Source organism: Catharus ustulatus, chromosome 2 (assembly GCF_009819885.2).
Source record: "Catharus ustulatus isolate bCatUst1 chromosome 2, bCatUst1.pri.v2, whole genome shotgun sequence".
In the NCBI taxonomy this organism is placed as follows: Eukaryota; Metazoa; Chordata; class Aves; order Passeriformes; family Turdidae; genus Catharus; species Catharus ustulatus.
In genome coordinates, this window is record NC_046222.1 from 110,387,660 (window position 1) to 110,404,849 (window position 17,190).

The following is a 17,190-nucleotide window of genomic DNA, read 5'->3' on the forward strand; positions in this document are numbered from 1 at the left end:
TTTGTGGGTGTCAAGGAAGTTACATAAGGAGCCTAGAAGTTTAAACTTCAAGCCTGTAGCATGAGAGAGGCATTTTGATCTGCTGTAAGGTGGTTCTGCCAGCTGTTTACCCTGAGTGTTTGCTGCTTTTGTGGGCTCTCCCTGGAAATGTTTCTGCAGGGTGAAGCCTGCTGTGGCTGTCTCTTGACAGGAAACATCTTTCCACAATCTTCTTATTCATAATAACTAAGCACGTGATAGTGCCACAGCCTTTCTTCTGTTGTGTGTTCATTTACCTCCCTTCTATGTCTCTAAGGCCAATACTGTTCAGTGCTACTGACCCCATACTGACTGCAGCCAACTCCTGCTTCACATTATTGTCAGCTCTTTGTGAAAGGCAGATTTGATGCATTTTCAAGAGAAAAAAAGTGTGAAGGATATCAATATACTTGTCCTTAAAGCATACAGTTTCAGAGAAACTGGTTATTTTTGCCTTTACAACTGCCAGACCTTAGTGGAACATGTATGGGATTTGAAGAGTAGGCATCTTGGAACTGCTGAGTCGAGAAGAGAATCCAGAGAGATTTCACTTTGTGTTTTGCCTACCCTTTATGAGCTACAGGAGTTTTTGGGATTTAAGTATAAGCAAAAAGAACTACATTTTAACTGTGTACAAGTGTTGTCTTTCTTTTGTTTTCCTTAACTGTTTATTTTCTCCAGATGGGTATTCTACACAATTTGGAAGAAACAGACTGGCATGTGAACATCAAGATTGTTTGAGATTATCATAAATGTACATGCTGCATGGAGCGTATAGGTCTGCCACATGCTGCATATTGGCATCTTGAACCTTTAAATTATATGCTGTAGATGATCCTGAAACTTAGTCATGCTATTGATTGTGAATTCTTTAAATGTTTTTTTATTATTATTTTAATTTAAAAGCAAATGGAAAATGTATATTTTGACGAGCTAGGGTGTTATTTTTGAAAGTCAACTTAAAGATGAATAAGCAGCAAAACTATATAGCTGCTGACTGCACTGAACCTTTAGAATGTGATCCTTTTTATTTTTTGTAGATCTCCACAAACTGGTTGATTAAAAGAGACATCTTTAGCATTTCATCCCTCAAGGGTGGTCCATGGAGTTTTTGTTGTTATTTTTCCAACAGCTTTTTCATTTATGGTGCTTTTTAAAAATGGGAGAGGGTTTTTGTGTGGTTTTGGGTTTTTCTTAGAAGGGCATAACTAAAAATAAAGTCTTGTGAGAGATTACCCCAAGTCCTTTGTTGCAGAGGGAAGAAAGTCAGTCTTAAATTTTTATTTAGCCTAGTTTCATTCATCATTGCTGTAATCTCTGCTGCAGAAGAATCTTTGGCCTTTTACCTCCTGTATTTTTTATTTGCTGCCATATTGATTATTTGGATTCTGATAGGGGTTTAGCAGTAGCTTTGTACCGAAGCATAAAGATCAAGGCTGGGTTTTCATTCCACCACACTGTAAGAAATTGAGTAATGAGGTTCATGTTGGCATATCTTCTCCCCAACCTTATGGGAAGCACTAGCTTTTTGAAGTAAAGTTTGCCTGAGGGGATGAAGAAATGTGGGTGTGATGTGATCTATCTTTAGTGCACCTGTACTGAATGTTTTGAAGCAAGGGTATGTGTGCTTCAGTAGGGTCAGTGATGGTTGTATTGCTACAGATGGCCCATATTGTGAGGTTCCTGCTCAGATAAATTCACTTGGAGTGTAAGAACTAGTAGAAGCTGGGGTGCACTGTAGTTCTGTTCTGAAAGAAGATGCATTTTTCTTTAGCAGTTCCTCATGCTGTCAAAAGTTATATTTTTGTCAGAGTTTATGTATCAACTCTGACTAGAAAGGAGGTAGGAAGAATATGACCAGTATGTGTATTTTTTACTTTTCCAAGGTAGAATAAAAAGTGTACCATTTCCCTAAACACTCTGATCCTGAACAATGATGTTTCATTCAACATCCATATCAACATTTTCTTAGTTTTATTGGAGAGAGTTGATCTGCCCTGCCAAGGTACTGTTAAAGAAAACAAACAAAAAGCTGTCCTTTATTTTCTTAAACCATACATAAAGAAAAATTTTATTGCATCCCACATATATAAATTCATGGAATCTGAGTAGCCTATGCAGAATTCCAGATTGATAGTAGAAAATGTGCCAAAATTTGCTTTTTCTTTGGTCTGTAATAGGTATAAAATTGTTAATGTTTTCAGTTTGGATAGCCAACAGAAGCATTTTTCAGTCTTACTCTTAAATTATCTCAATTCTCTAATATACACAGGGTGCAGTTCTTCATGGCCTACAGCTTGTGAATCACTGAATACTCCCAAAGAACAGAGCTTCCTTCTAAATAGAATAAAGTTTCCTGTATTTCTCTTCTAGCTCTGTTGTAGGCATCCCAGAAAATACTTGCATATTATTAGCTATAATCTAGTAGAGGCTCTTCATTTATGATTCAGGACTGCAGTCAGTTTGTCTAGCAGCAGATGAATGCAGATATCCTGTAAACAGGTGTATCCATAACTTTGCAAGCATGAATATTTCCATTGGTTCTTAGTGTGATTATTCATGTAGGTGAAATGAAGCACACAGGGACAGAGCTCAGAGCATCTGTGTTCCTGGACGAGCTTGGCAAATGTAGAAATCAGTCACAACAAGTGGGAGTGGTTTTGTTTTCTAGCAGGAAAACTTGTGAGCTGGAAGATGATTTAATCTGCTCGTTATACTGGAGCTTGCACTTCCCTTTAGCAGCGCTGCACAGGGAGCTGCTGGGTGTGCAGGGATGTCCTGTAAAGATTCCCAAAATGACATGGGGACCTGAATTGCATATTAATAGCTGAGAGGCAGCAGTGCTTGCAAACTTTTCAACTAATAGGGTATGGAGAGAGTTGGAAGAATTTTTTTCTTTGATTTTTTTAATGTAGTGTTTTGAAGTGATGCGGTATAAAGCAATTCAGCAAACTCTGAACATTATATTTTTTTAAGTTGCTGAATTGATTTTGAGCAAATATATACACATTGTTAGTCTTTATTTATTTGTTGCTGTAGTGTAGATTTTTTTTTTTTAAAGAAAAACGTGTCTGTTGGAATTTTCAAATGCAAACTGCTATAGCTGATCGGTTTTCCATGTTTAAGGCCAGTTGGGAAATGGCTATGATTGCTACACTATGTATGCAAACAGTTTCCAAGACATGGTTAACATTAGAGGTTTCTTAATTATTCTTTGCACTAAATGCTGCTTCCACCTAGGAGTTATTGATTGATAGTAGTTTGTGCAAGGAGAAGACTGCTGGTGTTGTATCAACTGCATCAGTGCAGTGCACATGTTAAAATAAAGGTACGCTGTCATTCCTTGTGTGTTTGAATTGTTAAATCCATTGTGGATTCAGTGTTCAAATGACAGAATTGATGGGTATGATGCTTACTATTGTACCTCCTTTTTCCTTGTCACATAAAGGTACTTCCTGGTCCTTTTGAGTATCTTTTCTGTTTCAGATCAATAAATTTGGTTATTTTCCATATAATAACTGCTAAGATACTCTGTAGTATGGAACAGCACACTGATACTTCTAATGGGGGGAATCACTTGAGGCTTCAGTGATTATTTGGCTAGAAAGAGTTAATTTTCTGTACAGCGTTTTAGATGTGAATTCTTTGAAGATCTCTAAGTGGAAGCTGGAGTTTTTCTTCTGAAGTGGTAAGTTGGCTTTGGGTGACAGTGTGACTCATTGCGTGGCACAGAGAAAATACAGGCTTGGAAGTCATTGTGACATTCAGAGTGATGGAAACTGACACAAGTTTAAGGAGCAGGGAGAAGGGCATGAGCAGGATGGGCACATCAAATAAGGTATTAATCTTACCGTATCACATCCCAGAATGTCATACAATGAAAGAAAAACATGACTTCCAGAAAATATAGAGTGATTTACATGAATTGCAGCTAACTGGAAAAGAGAAGTATTTACATCTGCATTATGTACAGTGATAGCAGAAGGCTATTTGGGAAAAATAAAGGGGGAAGGCTTAACTTTGAGGGGAAAGAAGTCACATATAGACTGTAGGTAGAATAAGGAATAAGTTTTGAGCAGCTTACATGCACAATAGGCAAGATAGGTGGCTTGGGTTTTTAGTTTTGCTGTTTGAGAGTTTGAGGTGTTGACATCTTGCTGGAGGGAACAAGGTGAGGGGAGGGGTTAGAGGAAGAGAACTCAATTTCTTGTTTTCATCAAGGAATAGGAGACTGCAGATGATGTTGCCTGTGGGTAATAGGAGAAAGCTGACAAACTTTGCCCACGGAGAGTCGTTGGAGTCATTAGAGATGCCAAGGGAACAAGTGAGGGAAGTAGCAAAGTAAGCAACTGCTGCAGTGATTAATAATAGCACTGAGCAGCTTAGAAGTGGCTTTGTAAAATGTGGAATGCTTTAGGAAATGAGGAATGTGGAATGGGAACTGGGAGGATGTGAAGAAGTTCATACTGTGGTCATACATTGCAGTAAACTTGAGCTTCTGAGGTAGAAGTGGAGGAGGTAGAAAGAAGGAAAAGTAAAATATGAAGTTAGTTGGAATTGGGAGTGTGATATGAAGTATTCCTGTGCAGTGTCAAGAGGAAAAAGGTTGCAGGGGCAAGAGGCATTAAGTTGGAAAGGAAGTGGGGAAATGAGCCAGGAGGAGGAACCAAGAAACAAGACAGCACAACAGATGTGGTGTGTGGATTTGGGAAACACATCTGGACATACAAAATGTGCCAGTCACACTGCCCAGCTTGTCCTCTGATGATATTGGATGGACAAGGAAGAGAAATTGAAAACACTTGGGTTTGTTTTTTTTTTTTTTTTAACTGAGTAATGAGTGCAAGATGTCTTCTAAGTATTTTAGAAGGAAAAGAGCTTAACTGCTGGAAATTAAATGAAGACTAAAGGAAACTTCAGATTAAGGAGTGTTCAAGGATAGACTGATTACTGAAGCAAATAAATACATACTTCATGAAGTCCAAAGGCAAGGCAGCTGTGGGATTTAACTGTGATGGATTGTCACTGAGCGTGGAAGGGAGGAAGGCAGAAGGAAACCAGAGGCGTCTGCTGTCTTCAGCTTATGGAACTGGAAACACTAATCAGAACTGGCAAATATATGATAATAACTAAAAAGCACTGCTACATGACATAGTAACTTTGTGTGTTACTTGAAAAGATGTTTCATGACTCAACAATGAATGCACAGCACACTGTGCCATATTGCCTGTGCAACGCCCAAATACAAAAGTATGCTATTGGTGTATAATTGGAAGCATTTTTGTGCAACTGGTCTTTGTATAGGCAGAGAAATGCACCAATGGAATAAAAATAATAGTTGTAGTAGATGGGAATAACAAAGCTGAGCATGTAAAGCTCTGTGAAGCCTTTTGTTCTGGCAGCTGCTAGTGTTATCTAACACTTCCCCATTTGACTTTAGTTAATTATCAAACTTGATTGATTTAAAAATTATTTTATTTTATTCCATGCTTTGTCCTGATTCTGCTCTCAAGCTCCTGACTGGGACATCCTGTGAAATTACTTCCTAGTGCTTGGCATGTCTTATAACACTTAGGTGTCTTCAGTGATGTTTTTATAACCACTGCTTAGTTAATTGGGGTGGAAGGGTTTTTTTCATGAAACAAATTTTTGACAGCTCATTGTTTAAAATTACAATGAAGACTGACAGAATACTTATAGGAGCATACATTGACTTTTCTTTTTGGAAAGGACTGAATACTGTTAGAAATTTTCACCTGTGTCTTGAATTAAAATATTTCTACTATGATTGTAAAATCCTTACTGTATATATAACAGTTAAATACTAAAGGAAGTTACCTGCTGGCATTTTCTGGAGCTGATTTACAGATGGTCATGTGGCTTAAGTTATAGTCAAGATGCACTTAATAGAAGCTTGGAGCTACTTGAGCGTTAACCTAACACTGCCACCACTAAGCCAGGTCTCTGAGTGCCATGGCTACTCCATGCTGGTGGCTTTATCTACTTCCCTGGACAGCCTGTTCCAGTGTTTTACAACACTTTCAGTGAAGAACATTTTTCTTAATAGCCAGTATACAGTGCCTGTGGCACAGTGTTTACTACCTGGAGAAAAGAGTGGTTGCAGGAGCAATGATGTCTCCCCAGCCTTTTTTCAAGGTTAGGGGAAACCCTCTTGCCTCAGCTGCTCCTCCTATTTGTGCTCTAGGGTCCCACAAAGTGAGCCCCCAAAAACCTGTAGAGGCCTGAGTTACTCTGTTCCTGTCAGATCTTCACCCACTACTGGAGCCTCACCCACCTCTGCAAGCAGTTCAGTGGCTTCTTGGCAATGGCTTTGTGTGCAGAGACCTGATTTTGCTGTTGTTTGTGCAGTGCTCCAGAGCAAAGTGCTGTCCGTGTCTCCCAGGCAGCTGCAGAGGCTGCTCAGGGTGCAGGTCAGTGGGTGTCTGCAGCCCAGCTCTCTGGGCTGGGGCAGTGAAGCAGCAGGAGTAGCCAGGGTGAGAAGTCACAAAATGCTCCATAGTGGTGTTGGGAACAGCCCTGTGAGCAGCAAGGTGAGAGGAAGAGGGGGAAAAGTGCTGTGGGCACAGGGAAGAGCTTCCTTCCCCTGCTGCTCTGGGCAGGACTCCAGTGGAGCACAGACTTCCTGCAGCCCTTGGAGGGAGCTAAGCTGCAGCAGGGATCCATGCCTTTCTCCACAGAGCCTGCACTGGGGCACATGGATAGTTCCTGAAGAACCTATAGCCCCTCTGCCAGCAGGTTCGTCCTGAAGGACTGGAGCACGGGAAGAGTGTGTGGAAGATGGAGCAACAGGATAGAGTTGGGGATAGTGACTGAGCCCAGCTTGGTCCCTTGCACCTCTCAAGGGAGCAGGGCAAGGAATGAATTTGAGCCCAAGAAAAGTCTTGGGTGTGAGGGGTTTGTTGCTCACATCCCTGCATTTTTAACTGGCAGCACATTGAACCAATTTGGCAACTGGTAAAATGATGAATGGAATAGGTACTCAGTTGGAAGGGACATTTAGAGCAAAAAGTATCTAGTCCAACTTCTGACCACCTCAGCGTGAGCAAAAGTTAGTGCATGTTGTTAAAGGACATTACCCAAATGCCTCTTAAATGCTGACGGCCTTGAGGCATTCAGCACCTCTCTAGGCTGCCTGTAGGATGAACATTTTTCTTAGATCTCCCTGGAATACCTTCAACCTTTAAAAAGAAAAGGCGATACATTAGGTATGACTGGGAAAATGAGAGGAATTTAGTGCTCTTCTAGGTAAGTAGGGTAAGAGACAACCTCGTTAGAACTGAGAGGAGTCCAAACCATTTTCAAGTTTCTGACTGCTTAGCCTGGAGGCATGAAAAGACTAACAACTTTTGGAACTTCTGGAACCATGAAAGAGGTTGTTCTCTTGAGCTAAATCTAAAGAGCCAAACTATTGCTGAAGCCTTTCTATTGCAGCGCGTTTTAAGCCTAGGATTTGTGCCAGAACTCTTTTAAGAGCTTGTTCCCAAGACAGACCTAACCCTTAGGTTTGCTGTGGCTAGAAGGTAGAGTCCCTCTTGCCCTGTCTCTAAACTTCTGTTTCTAGAAGTGCTGCAAATACTTATGAACTATATGGAAATTTAATTAGCTTTACCTTCTCAAAGATAAATATTTCAGTCTTTCTTGACTGAAGTGTTTTCTAAGGTCTGTTTAACCCAGTCCCTGCAGTGCTACAGCTGATGGGAGAGGGTTGCTGTGAAGTCATTTATTGCAGTAGCTGTGCTGTGTGGATGGTCCCAGCTGACTCTGCACTCCCATTGCTTTGGCCTCACTCTGCATTGTCCCTCTGGCATGAGAGTTTCGGGGAGCTCTCCCCTGGCCACGTGACAAACCAAGTGGATTAAAAACAAGCAAGCAGAGACATTAAAGGGAAATGGGAAACTGATGTCACTCAGCTACACTGCTGAAATGAATGGGCAAAAAAGCTGTCTGTGCTTAAAATAGACCTGTCTGGCTCCTCATGGGCTGGCAGCCTCAGTGGAGAGCAGGAATGGGAGCTGGTGATGGGATTGATGAGCAGGTCACGCCAGATGTAGGATATGGGAAAAATGTTTAAAGTAAAGCCAGCAGAGCATCATGGTTTATACTTGCTTTAGAAATATGGAGAGGATTTGTTAAGGGGGCTACTATTGGTTTTTTTTCTTGTCTTTCTCTGACCCCATCTACTGAATTACTTATGGGTCTCTTCCAGCTAAAGATATTCTATTGTATTATGGTTTCAGTCATCCAGAAGTTTCAAATAATTTGAACTTTTGAGAGCATGCAAAAGGTGAACTAGTAACTTTGATCTAGTGGGAATTAAAACCTTTGTCAGTATTCTGCTGGTGGTGGAGCTTTGTAGGGTGGTGTGTTATTTTTCATTACTTGTTGCTATTCATACCTTCAAAACTTCTAAATAAAATTTTATGTCAGCAGTTCGGCTGTCCCAATTGATTTTGGTTACGTGGACTGATTTTTTTCTGTTCTTCTGAGGTTAGATTAAAAATAAGACAATACTACTCAGGTAGATACATTTTCTCACAAGGAATTTGTTTTAAAGAATATGGGGACAGCACCCATTTTGTGCAACACTGACCTTCCTGGCTCTTGGCCTTCTTTGCTCTGTTCTTTAAAAGAGGAAAGAAATGTGAGGCCCATTATTTAATTTCATTTTTACTGCAAGCAAAATCAGCAGTCTGGTTTTAGATACCTTTGCAGAAGGAGTGCTGTTACATGCTGTCACAAAGGCAAGCCCCTGCTCAGTGAGTTACAGTGGCAGGGTACCTGTGTAGACCATAGTGAATTCCTTCATCCAGTAGAAAGGTTTTTCTGTACTAAAAATGTATTATTTGGGAGAGCAGAACAATGTGCTCTAGGTCTGGATCATGTTTGTCACCTGGTTTCCAGCACCTGCTTGGCTGTCTGGTGGCAGTGAGTGAATTGTTTTTCTAATGAATAGAAATTTGGCCAATTTTTAATTGTGAACAAATGATACTCAAATACATCTGAACTTCAAACACACTAAAATGCATTTTGTCATGCTGATCAAAATATGTTTGAGTGGCTTTAAATATTTTATAGTGCGTTCACATTCATGCAGCAATGCATGAATTTCATTCAGTATTTTATTTAGCTTAAAATTTTGTTTTATAGTTGCTTTTATGCCCAGATATAGGGAAGAAAAATGTGGTTAAAATAAAAGCAGCAAGCCATAAATGTTTTTATGAAATGAGGTTGAAAACATTCCATACCTCTGAAGAGCATGTTTTCCAAAGGCAAAGGCTGCAATGCCTCAAGAAAATGTAGTCATGGCATCACAGTATGAAAGCCTAAACAGGATATGAGTTTATCTGATTGACTCAAGTGAAGTGAGCTGCATTTGCATCATTCCTAGTAATGTGTTCTGGTGCTCTGAAAAGTGTGAGTAGTGATGGCAAAGGGAATGAATTCATTTCAGCAATGGTCAGCACCTTGGTGAAAAGCAGGAACATGGCACTGCATTTTTTCAGACTGTTTTTCTGGGGAAAGACTTGAAACCAGAGAAAGTTAGGAAAGGCCTGTGTAAGAGGAGCAGGTTGTTGCCTCTAGGAAGTGTAAGAAAGACCTGGAAGGAAATGGAGGGTTTCACTTGAAGCAATTGATACCCTGGGCTATGGAACCACATTCTGGCTGGCTACAGCTCAGCCTGGGATCCTGATGCCCCTGGCACACAGAAATTCTCATCAAGGTCTTAGCAGTGTTCTTCTGTCCTTAGCTGTCCTGAACACGGTGGGGGCTGTACCCAGATGTGGAGTTAAGTCAGGTTTGGGAAGCCAGTAGGAAATTCTTTTGTGTATCTTAGTCCAGATGTAATCTGGCTATGAGTATTTTCTCTCTGTTTTGGGGAGATGGAATATGCCTCTCCAGGCTCTTATTTTCTCTCATTAATTGCTACTTCAAATATTTCATGATACTCCTAGTTTGTTTTTAGAAACTTACTGCTAGCCTGCAGACTTTTGCTTGGGTAAAGCAGATGCTGTGAGTATGTTCTGGCCAGTCTGAATTCTGTTGGTAGTCCAAATTGCAAGACACTTATCACATCTATCACTTTGTTACTGAAAGCACAATTTTCATGGAAGTTTTACTTGAGTATTGTTTTAAATTTGGATAATGAATGTCCCATTTCAGTCAAACAGTTCAACCAAGGAAGAGACTGATCGTGTTGCAGCAATTTCAAAGAACTAGCAACAGAAACAGCATTAAATTATTAAAGATCTATTAATTTATCAGTGTCTTTTAGTGGACTAAGATTCTGTCATTTTCTTGGGAATTACATATTGAAGAAACTAAGGAAACTTTTTCAGAAGAGTGTGATCTTTTCTGCAAGCTGTAGAAAAGGATTTAGCTTTGGTCAGCATAGTTTTCCTTCCCTTTAAGCAAGCCTGGTCATGACTATTTTTGTCATTGCTATTAACTTGCTAACAGTATTGCTAATTTCTTTACATGGTTATTTAAATGTCTAAGATACCTAGTTAGAGCCATACTGAGGCCCTTTCATCAGTTTCTCTAATCCAGCTACTTGTTCTTAGGTTAGTGAAAATTTATGGGGAGCAATACCATGTAATGATCCAGCTTTTGATCTCTAACAAGTAGTTTGGGTATGTTTGACAGTACAGAAATCCTTATTCTGTTCTAAAACCTTGTTTTAATAGTAAAGAAGACAACAAAGCTTTATTTGAAATAGAGATGTTGGAAACTTAAGAGAAGGGCTGTCAGAGACATAGCAATTTGACTTGCAATGATAATTATAGTTGGTGCCTTACTGATTTTTGAGGATTTTTGCAGCTTCAGGAAAGCAAATGGTTGTCTCAATGGTCCTGTCCCATGGGGCCTCATGCTGTGGTTTCAACCTGATCCAACTCTGGTCTCCCCTTTCCAGAGAACTTGCTGACTAAATACATTTAAACTCTGCTGAGGGGCTGCTGCTTAGCATTATTGGATATGTATATAGTTACTGGAGTTGCATCAAGTTGAGGACAAGAACAGACAATATCTAGAAATACCTCCACTGAATTAATACTCACAAAATCTCACGTTGTCAAGGGGCGTTTTATTTAGGACATCATATTTAATGTGTGATTTTTCTGGCTTTTAGCTTTGTGCAAAGTGAATTTTAATCTCATTTTGAGATGAAGAAGAAAAAAGAACTCAGTGGAATGAAATGTTTTGAAATAAGGAAATGCTCAGGAAAGACCCTGAGGTAGTTGTAGCAATACCCTGGAAGAGCAGGATTTGATTTTTCAGGTTTATAGGTGGGGTTTTTTTGTTGTTGTTTTATTGTTTTGTTTTGGTTTTTTGGTTTTTTTTGTTTTTTGCCAGGTTGATTTCTTATGAAAACAGAGATTATGCAGTTGTGCTTTCCTGTCTCTGTGTCCCCTCTCCCACCCAGCCTTGCTAAGTAATGCTGGACCCTGTCATCCAACTTCAGTCAAATTGGACAGAGGGGATTTGGGTTCAAAAATATTAATTCTGACGAGTCTTTGCCTGGATGAAAAGGTCTCTTGTTTCTGCTGCAAGCCCTTGGTTAGGTGCATTTGTTGTGCAGAGGGATGTGACCCAACAGCCCCTGGGTGAGAGGAGCTTTCACCAGAGCTTCTGCCTGACAGGACTGCTGAGCTCTGCTGCCTTGGGGTTAAAGCACTTGGAGGAGCTTTTGCTCCACTGTTTTTGGTTTCCTGCAGAAGTTAGCACGAGCAAGCTCTGAGTAGAAAGCAGTGACAGAGTGCCTGTTACCTGTTCAGTGGCACCTCTGTGGAGCAGTTGCTCTGTTCCTGGCTGCAGCTGTCTGTGAGCTCTGCTGTTACCAGACACAGATTTGTGCTGCTGGAGATTCAAGTGGGAGAGCAGGCAGGAACCATTGCTTTTGCAGAGGCAGTCGTGCTTCTCTGAGAGACAGGAGGTCACAGTGGAGGGATGTCTTTGGCAGATGCTGAAAGCAGTCACATGCAGGGCTGGTGGCTCTCCTCCTCTTTTAATTTAAAATGCCAGTGAATGCGTGTCTCGTTGCACACCTGAAAATTCATCCACAGGACACAAACTCCTTGGTAACCAAGCTTCTTACTTCCACTCATATAGATAGACTTTGACTTCTGTGAGCAGATATCTGGACAAAACAAAATAAGTGGGTAAAGCTCTGGTGGAATGGTGCAATATTTTAAAGAAACAATGGATATATTTATTAGTGTTGTATCTTCCTGCACCTACAGCTGTGGTCACTGGAAAAGTGACATTTCCCAGCAATGTCTTTTTCAGTGTCTTTACAGCCTATGTACATCGTTAGATTATAAGAAAAAAAGCAAAGATTTGCTCTGAGTTACGCCAGGGTATCTCGTACATTTCTAATCCCCTATTGAAATGCCTTTCTACAGCCCATGTCAGCATGCACCCTTGTTTGATCCATGCAGCAGGATGACAGATGGGCAGGATACCCGTGTGCTGGCTCAGTGTAAACACTCTCTGGTTTAGTGTGAATGTGGTCTTTAGGAGAAGTAGTGTTTGGTTTAGCTAGAATTTAATGTGCGTCTTGACGAAAAATCGCCGGAAGACTTAAAGCAGTCCCTCCTGCTTGAGAACATATGCACTGCTTCATTAAAGTGCTTCTTCAAAAGCAGCAAATAAAAAGCTTGCAAACTTGAGTGGCGTAGCTTTAATCATCCCAGATGTTGGGTTTCATACTCAGTTACTGTTTGGGTTAGATATAAGCACCTTTTGGTCAGAAATGCAATGTTTTCTGCAACAGGGAAAAATTTTTCTTGGGTATAATGAGAATAGCTTAGTCTACTTGAAATTGAAAAAAAATGATATTAAATGTTGGAGAACAAAGTTTTCTGCTTTGCAGGGTGTTCTCCTTACAGTGGCAGTTATAGTTAATGGAAAAACTTGCCACCAGCAGTGTATGGAACCCTGCAAATCCTGTTGGCTGAGTATTGACTTCTAATTAATGACCCACATTTTCACAGATGCACTGAGACCTTCTGTGATGTGCTGTACCAGTGGAAAACAATAGTCATTTATTTCCAGCTGTATCTGTCCCATGAATAAAGGGCATAAAGTAGTGCCAGAGTGTGGTTGCTGTTGGCTGCAGCACAGAAATTTGGCAGCTTTTGTAGCCAAGGGATTATAATTTATAAAATTCAGAGATCTGATGACAACTGGTCAAGCTGTCTTCAAATGCAACATGTTGGGCTTTTCTTGAGCACACTTTGTGTATATCAAGCCCAGTTCTGGCTGCAACAGCTGCATAGTTCAAAACAAACAGTTCAAGGCCCAGGGTGAAACCCTAGAAATGGGATGGAATACATCCTTTACTCTGACCCACACTGATTAATCTCTTTCAATGAAGCCAGCACATACCTCTGTTTCTATGAGGAAGCCGCTCAAGCTGTGTCTGGTGTCTCTGCTCCCATCAGTGTGGTGGTGGCTGTGTTTTCCTTTTACCATGGGCTAAAAATGCTCAATAGTACATGACCAACACTGTGATGCTCTAATTGTGAACTGCTGCTGTTAAGCTGTACTAGCATTAAGGTGCATTAGGCACCTCCCAGCTAGGGCAAAGTCTTTAATGTGCACCATGAGGACAGTGTCCTCTGAGGCAATGTCTGTAACCCATGTGTTGGTGTAACCTAATATGTTTTACTTGTGTTACTTTGGGGTTTACATCTCGAACTGAACTGGGATTTTTTTCTCTTTGTATAGAAAGTGTCAGTGATTGTTTTAATATGTTTTGAAGTTATCTAAATGCCAGAAAGATTAAATATTTTACAGAACTCAGGCTCATTGCACGCAGGTTCTTTAAGCAAGCTTGGGCTGATCATGTGCTGACCTCAGGCTGTTTTGCTGTTCCAGACATTCACCAACACCTATGCAACTGGTTTTGACTGTTCCAGTGAAAACTGGGCAATATGTGTGATTTTGCTGATCAATTGAATAATCAAATCTCACTTCCTTAGGCCAAGCTATATGAGGAGAAGCTGACTGGTCCTATTGATTTTAGCTCTGATAAGTGCTCTTCTCTGACTCTGGCATAATGGCTGGAAGTGAGAATTGTGTCTGCTTGTGGAAGAGCAGGATAACACACACTGACGTGTGTTTGTGAGTGTACATGCACGCACACACACTTATGTTCACGGACAGGCCTTTTCTAGAGGCTGGGACACTTGCTGTGGTTCAGCCCAGAGCATGTTCCAGAGGGTTTGCCAGCTCTGGCATATGACCATGGATAGAATTGTTTGTTCATGGTCCTGGCTTTGTTCCAAATGCCAGAGTGATCCCATTGTTTGAGTGGGATCTTGGTCAGGTGGAATTCTGAGTGAATGAAGCATGGTTTGGAGGATGTAGCATTTAGTTATTACTTTTTTGCTCCGTATGTCTGTTCAATGTTTTATGAATGTTCAACAGAGTCTTTGCACAGCCTCATTAAGTGCCTTATTGGGCTGCAATGGCCAGGAGTGCTGTTAGCAGTTCCAGCAGGAACTGTGGCCGTGTATCCTGCGCCTGCCAAAGAGCTGCTGGACTTGGGATGAGCAAGGCAACCAAATCCTAGAACACTCATCAAAAACCTGAATTAAATTCTGCAGGCTTCTGTCACAGATCATCAGTATCAGGAACTTATGTGTGCTCTGTGCACCTTTTCAAACACTGCCAGAAATGGGCCTCTGCAGCTCTTTATGGTGTAACTCTAATTTCATAGTTCTGTACATGCTGGAGAAACCAAGATGGGTTCTTGACTACAGGCAGGCTCTACAGTCAGAGGGAAGGACACTTTGTACTATGCCACAGTGTAAACAAGCCCACAAACCCAAACATGGAAAAGTCATTCTATTGCTGATAGCTGATTTGTGATTTCTTTTGCACAAGGATTAGGTGCTGCTTGGAGCTGACTTGTAGCTGACAACTACAGAAAACTCCTGCTGGATTTTGTTGTTAGCTCCATGTTCCCATAGTCCACACCTTCTGGTGTTTGGGAGAGGGGAATGAACTGTCCAGCTTGTCCCTTCTCCTTCCCTATCTTTCCTTTCCCTCTTCCCCTGACGCAGATTTCCGAAGAGAAATAACTGGTTTCTGTCTCTTGAAAGCTGTTCTTGGTTTCTGGCTTGATGTTGTCCTAGAAAGAGATCAACTGTGACAATGCAGAGTCCCCAGCAGTGCAATGGAGAGCCCTTTTCTGCAAACCCCAGCCTTGTTAAGAGTTAGCCAGTTATCAGTTTATATAGTTTTGAGGCACAACAAGCCCAGGTCACCCAGCCCCATGCACCACGATGTGGACATGCAGCAGTCACGCAGCACGTCTCTCACGTCTCTCACATCTCTCAGGTCTCTCCACCCCTGTCCCAGCTGAGTCACTCTCCCATAGCTCCTTCTACTTGGCCTGAGCAGCAGGCCTGAGCCATGATTTCACAAGGGTAACAAACAAAATCCTGCCGGTGAAACACTGATAAGAGTGTGATGTTCAGCACATACTAGTACTTCTCAAGGGAGAAGAACCTGAAGTTTAGAAATTATGGGGGAATTGAGTAAACATATGACAATTCAGGGTTGGTTGGGGGGACATAAAGATGATAGTACCACTAGGTCTAATAGCTCATCATTGGTATTATTGGGGTACAGTAGAAAAACCATCAGGTAACCTACAGCAAATACTTGTCAAAAGGTTCTTCTGAGGTTTACTCAGCATTTGGATCATGGACACAGTGGATTAAGTGTTGAGATCACACTGTATCCATGCATTTTCTGGGTAAATTCTCTGCTCTTTTGGCAGTCCCTTTGAGATCATAGTGATTTCTGATATATCTCAATTGCAGCAATGTCACACAAGTACCAAATCCCAAACTGTGCTGGTAGCAGTCTTGTGCTGAGTATTTCTTATAACCAGATATCTGCTCACGCCCATGGAGTCATTCATGCATGAGTGGGAATTTTTGTGCTAGGAGGCATGTGGTCCTCCTGGTTCTGTGGCATCATTTCCCTCTCCTGCATCAGCTGATGGATATCAAAATCATGGGTTGTATGTGGGACAATAGGTAGGTCAAAAGGAGCAAATGACTTTTTTGTGTTCTGCACCAAGCAGAGGTGAGAACGCCCTCTTGGAACTTCCTGGTGAAGAGGGACAGGGATAAGGACTGAGGGTATTTTGTTTGCAGGACCCCAGAAAGGCAGTAGAGGGAGTTGAGAAGTTTCAGGATCTTCAAAATCTAAGTCTTCTTCCAGATAGAGTGGGCTTTCCCTTTATGTCCATGTGACATCCAGGACAGTTTGTGTGCAGATGCTCACATGGAAAAAGGTTTCAGTCTCCAAACTGATGACTGCCATCACACACATTTTGTGACACTTGTATGTCTTTCTTCTCTCTACTTGTACAACTTTTTGTCAGGATGGTTAGGGGCTGAGATAAGGACTTTAAAATCCCCATAAAAGTAAGTAACTCAGGCACATAAACTGCTGTTGAGAGCATGAGCCTGGTGCTGCCTCTCCCTGCATCCTTACATTTTGCATGAGTCCAGCTCTCGAGAAAGCAAGAGCTCACCAGAGGGCTGAATGTCGCACTCAGCTCAGAGAATTCACCCTAAAATGGCTAATTTTTTTTTACTTGATTAATAGGGAAAGCTTGCTACATGGAGAGAGGACTATCAATTCTACTTCACTGAGAAATCCATATAAATAAGATTTCTTTTTAGTCCCCCACCATCTTAAAGCGCCACTTTTCCACTAAGCTCATAGTACTACTTGACTTGGAAGCATAGGATCATCTCTTAAAATGTGTTGTGTACCAGCAAGGACTGAAATATCTTGCCTGGAAAAAGCCAGATCTAGCTTTTTAGAGCAGGACTCTTCTGTAGGTTGTGCTGATTATTGCTTTGTGCTGCTTGACTGTGATTTTTGGCACACAGCATCACATACCAAATTCCCGAAATAAAATGCTACATGATATTCTGAGTGTTCTTAGGAAGGTTTAAAAAGGAATTTGTCTGCTGAGTGGGTACCTCTTCTGGTGAAGCCAAATGATGCAGCAGCAATGGTTTAAAAGGAGAAAAACTTTAGTCAGCAGATAATTAGCCTTTTTAAATAAGTGCAAGGAGAAAAAAATAAAACCTTCCATCAGACTTGTGTTTGTAGAAGTTG

At 41.1% G+C, this 17,190-nt stretch overlaps 1 protein-coding gene across 1 annotated transcript in view; it reads left to right on the top strand.

Moving 5' to 3' along the window:
* SMS (spermine synthase) overlaps positions 1–3,479 on the top strand; it is a 42,234-nt gene extending 38,755 nt beyond the window's left edge. The window contains exon 11 of the mRNA XM_033051339.2: positions 700–3,479. Coding sequence (XP_032907230.1) covers positions 700–742 — 43 coding nt within the window. The 3' untranslated portion in view covers positions 743–3,479. The remainder of the gene's footprint in view (positions 1–699) is intronic.
* The last annotated feature ends 13,711 nt before the right edge of the window (positions 3,480–17,190 follow it).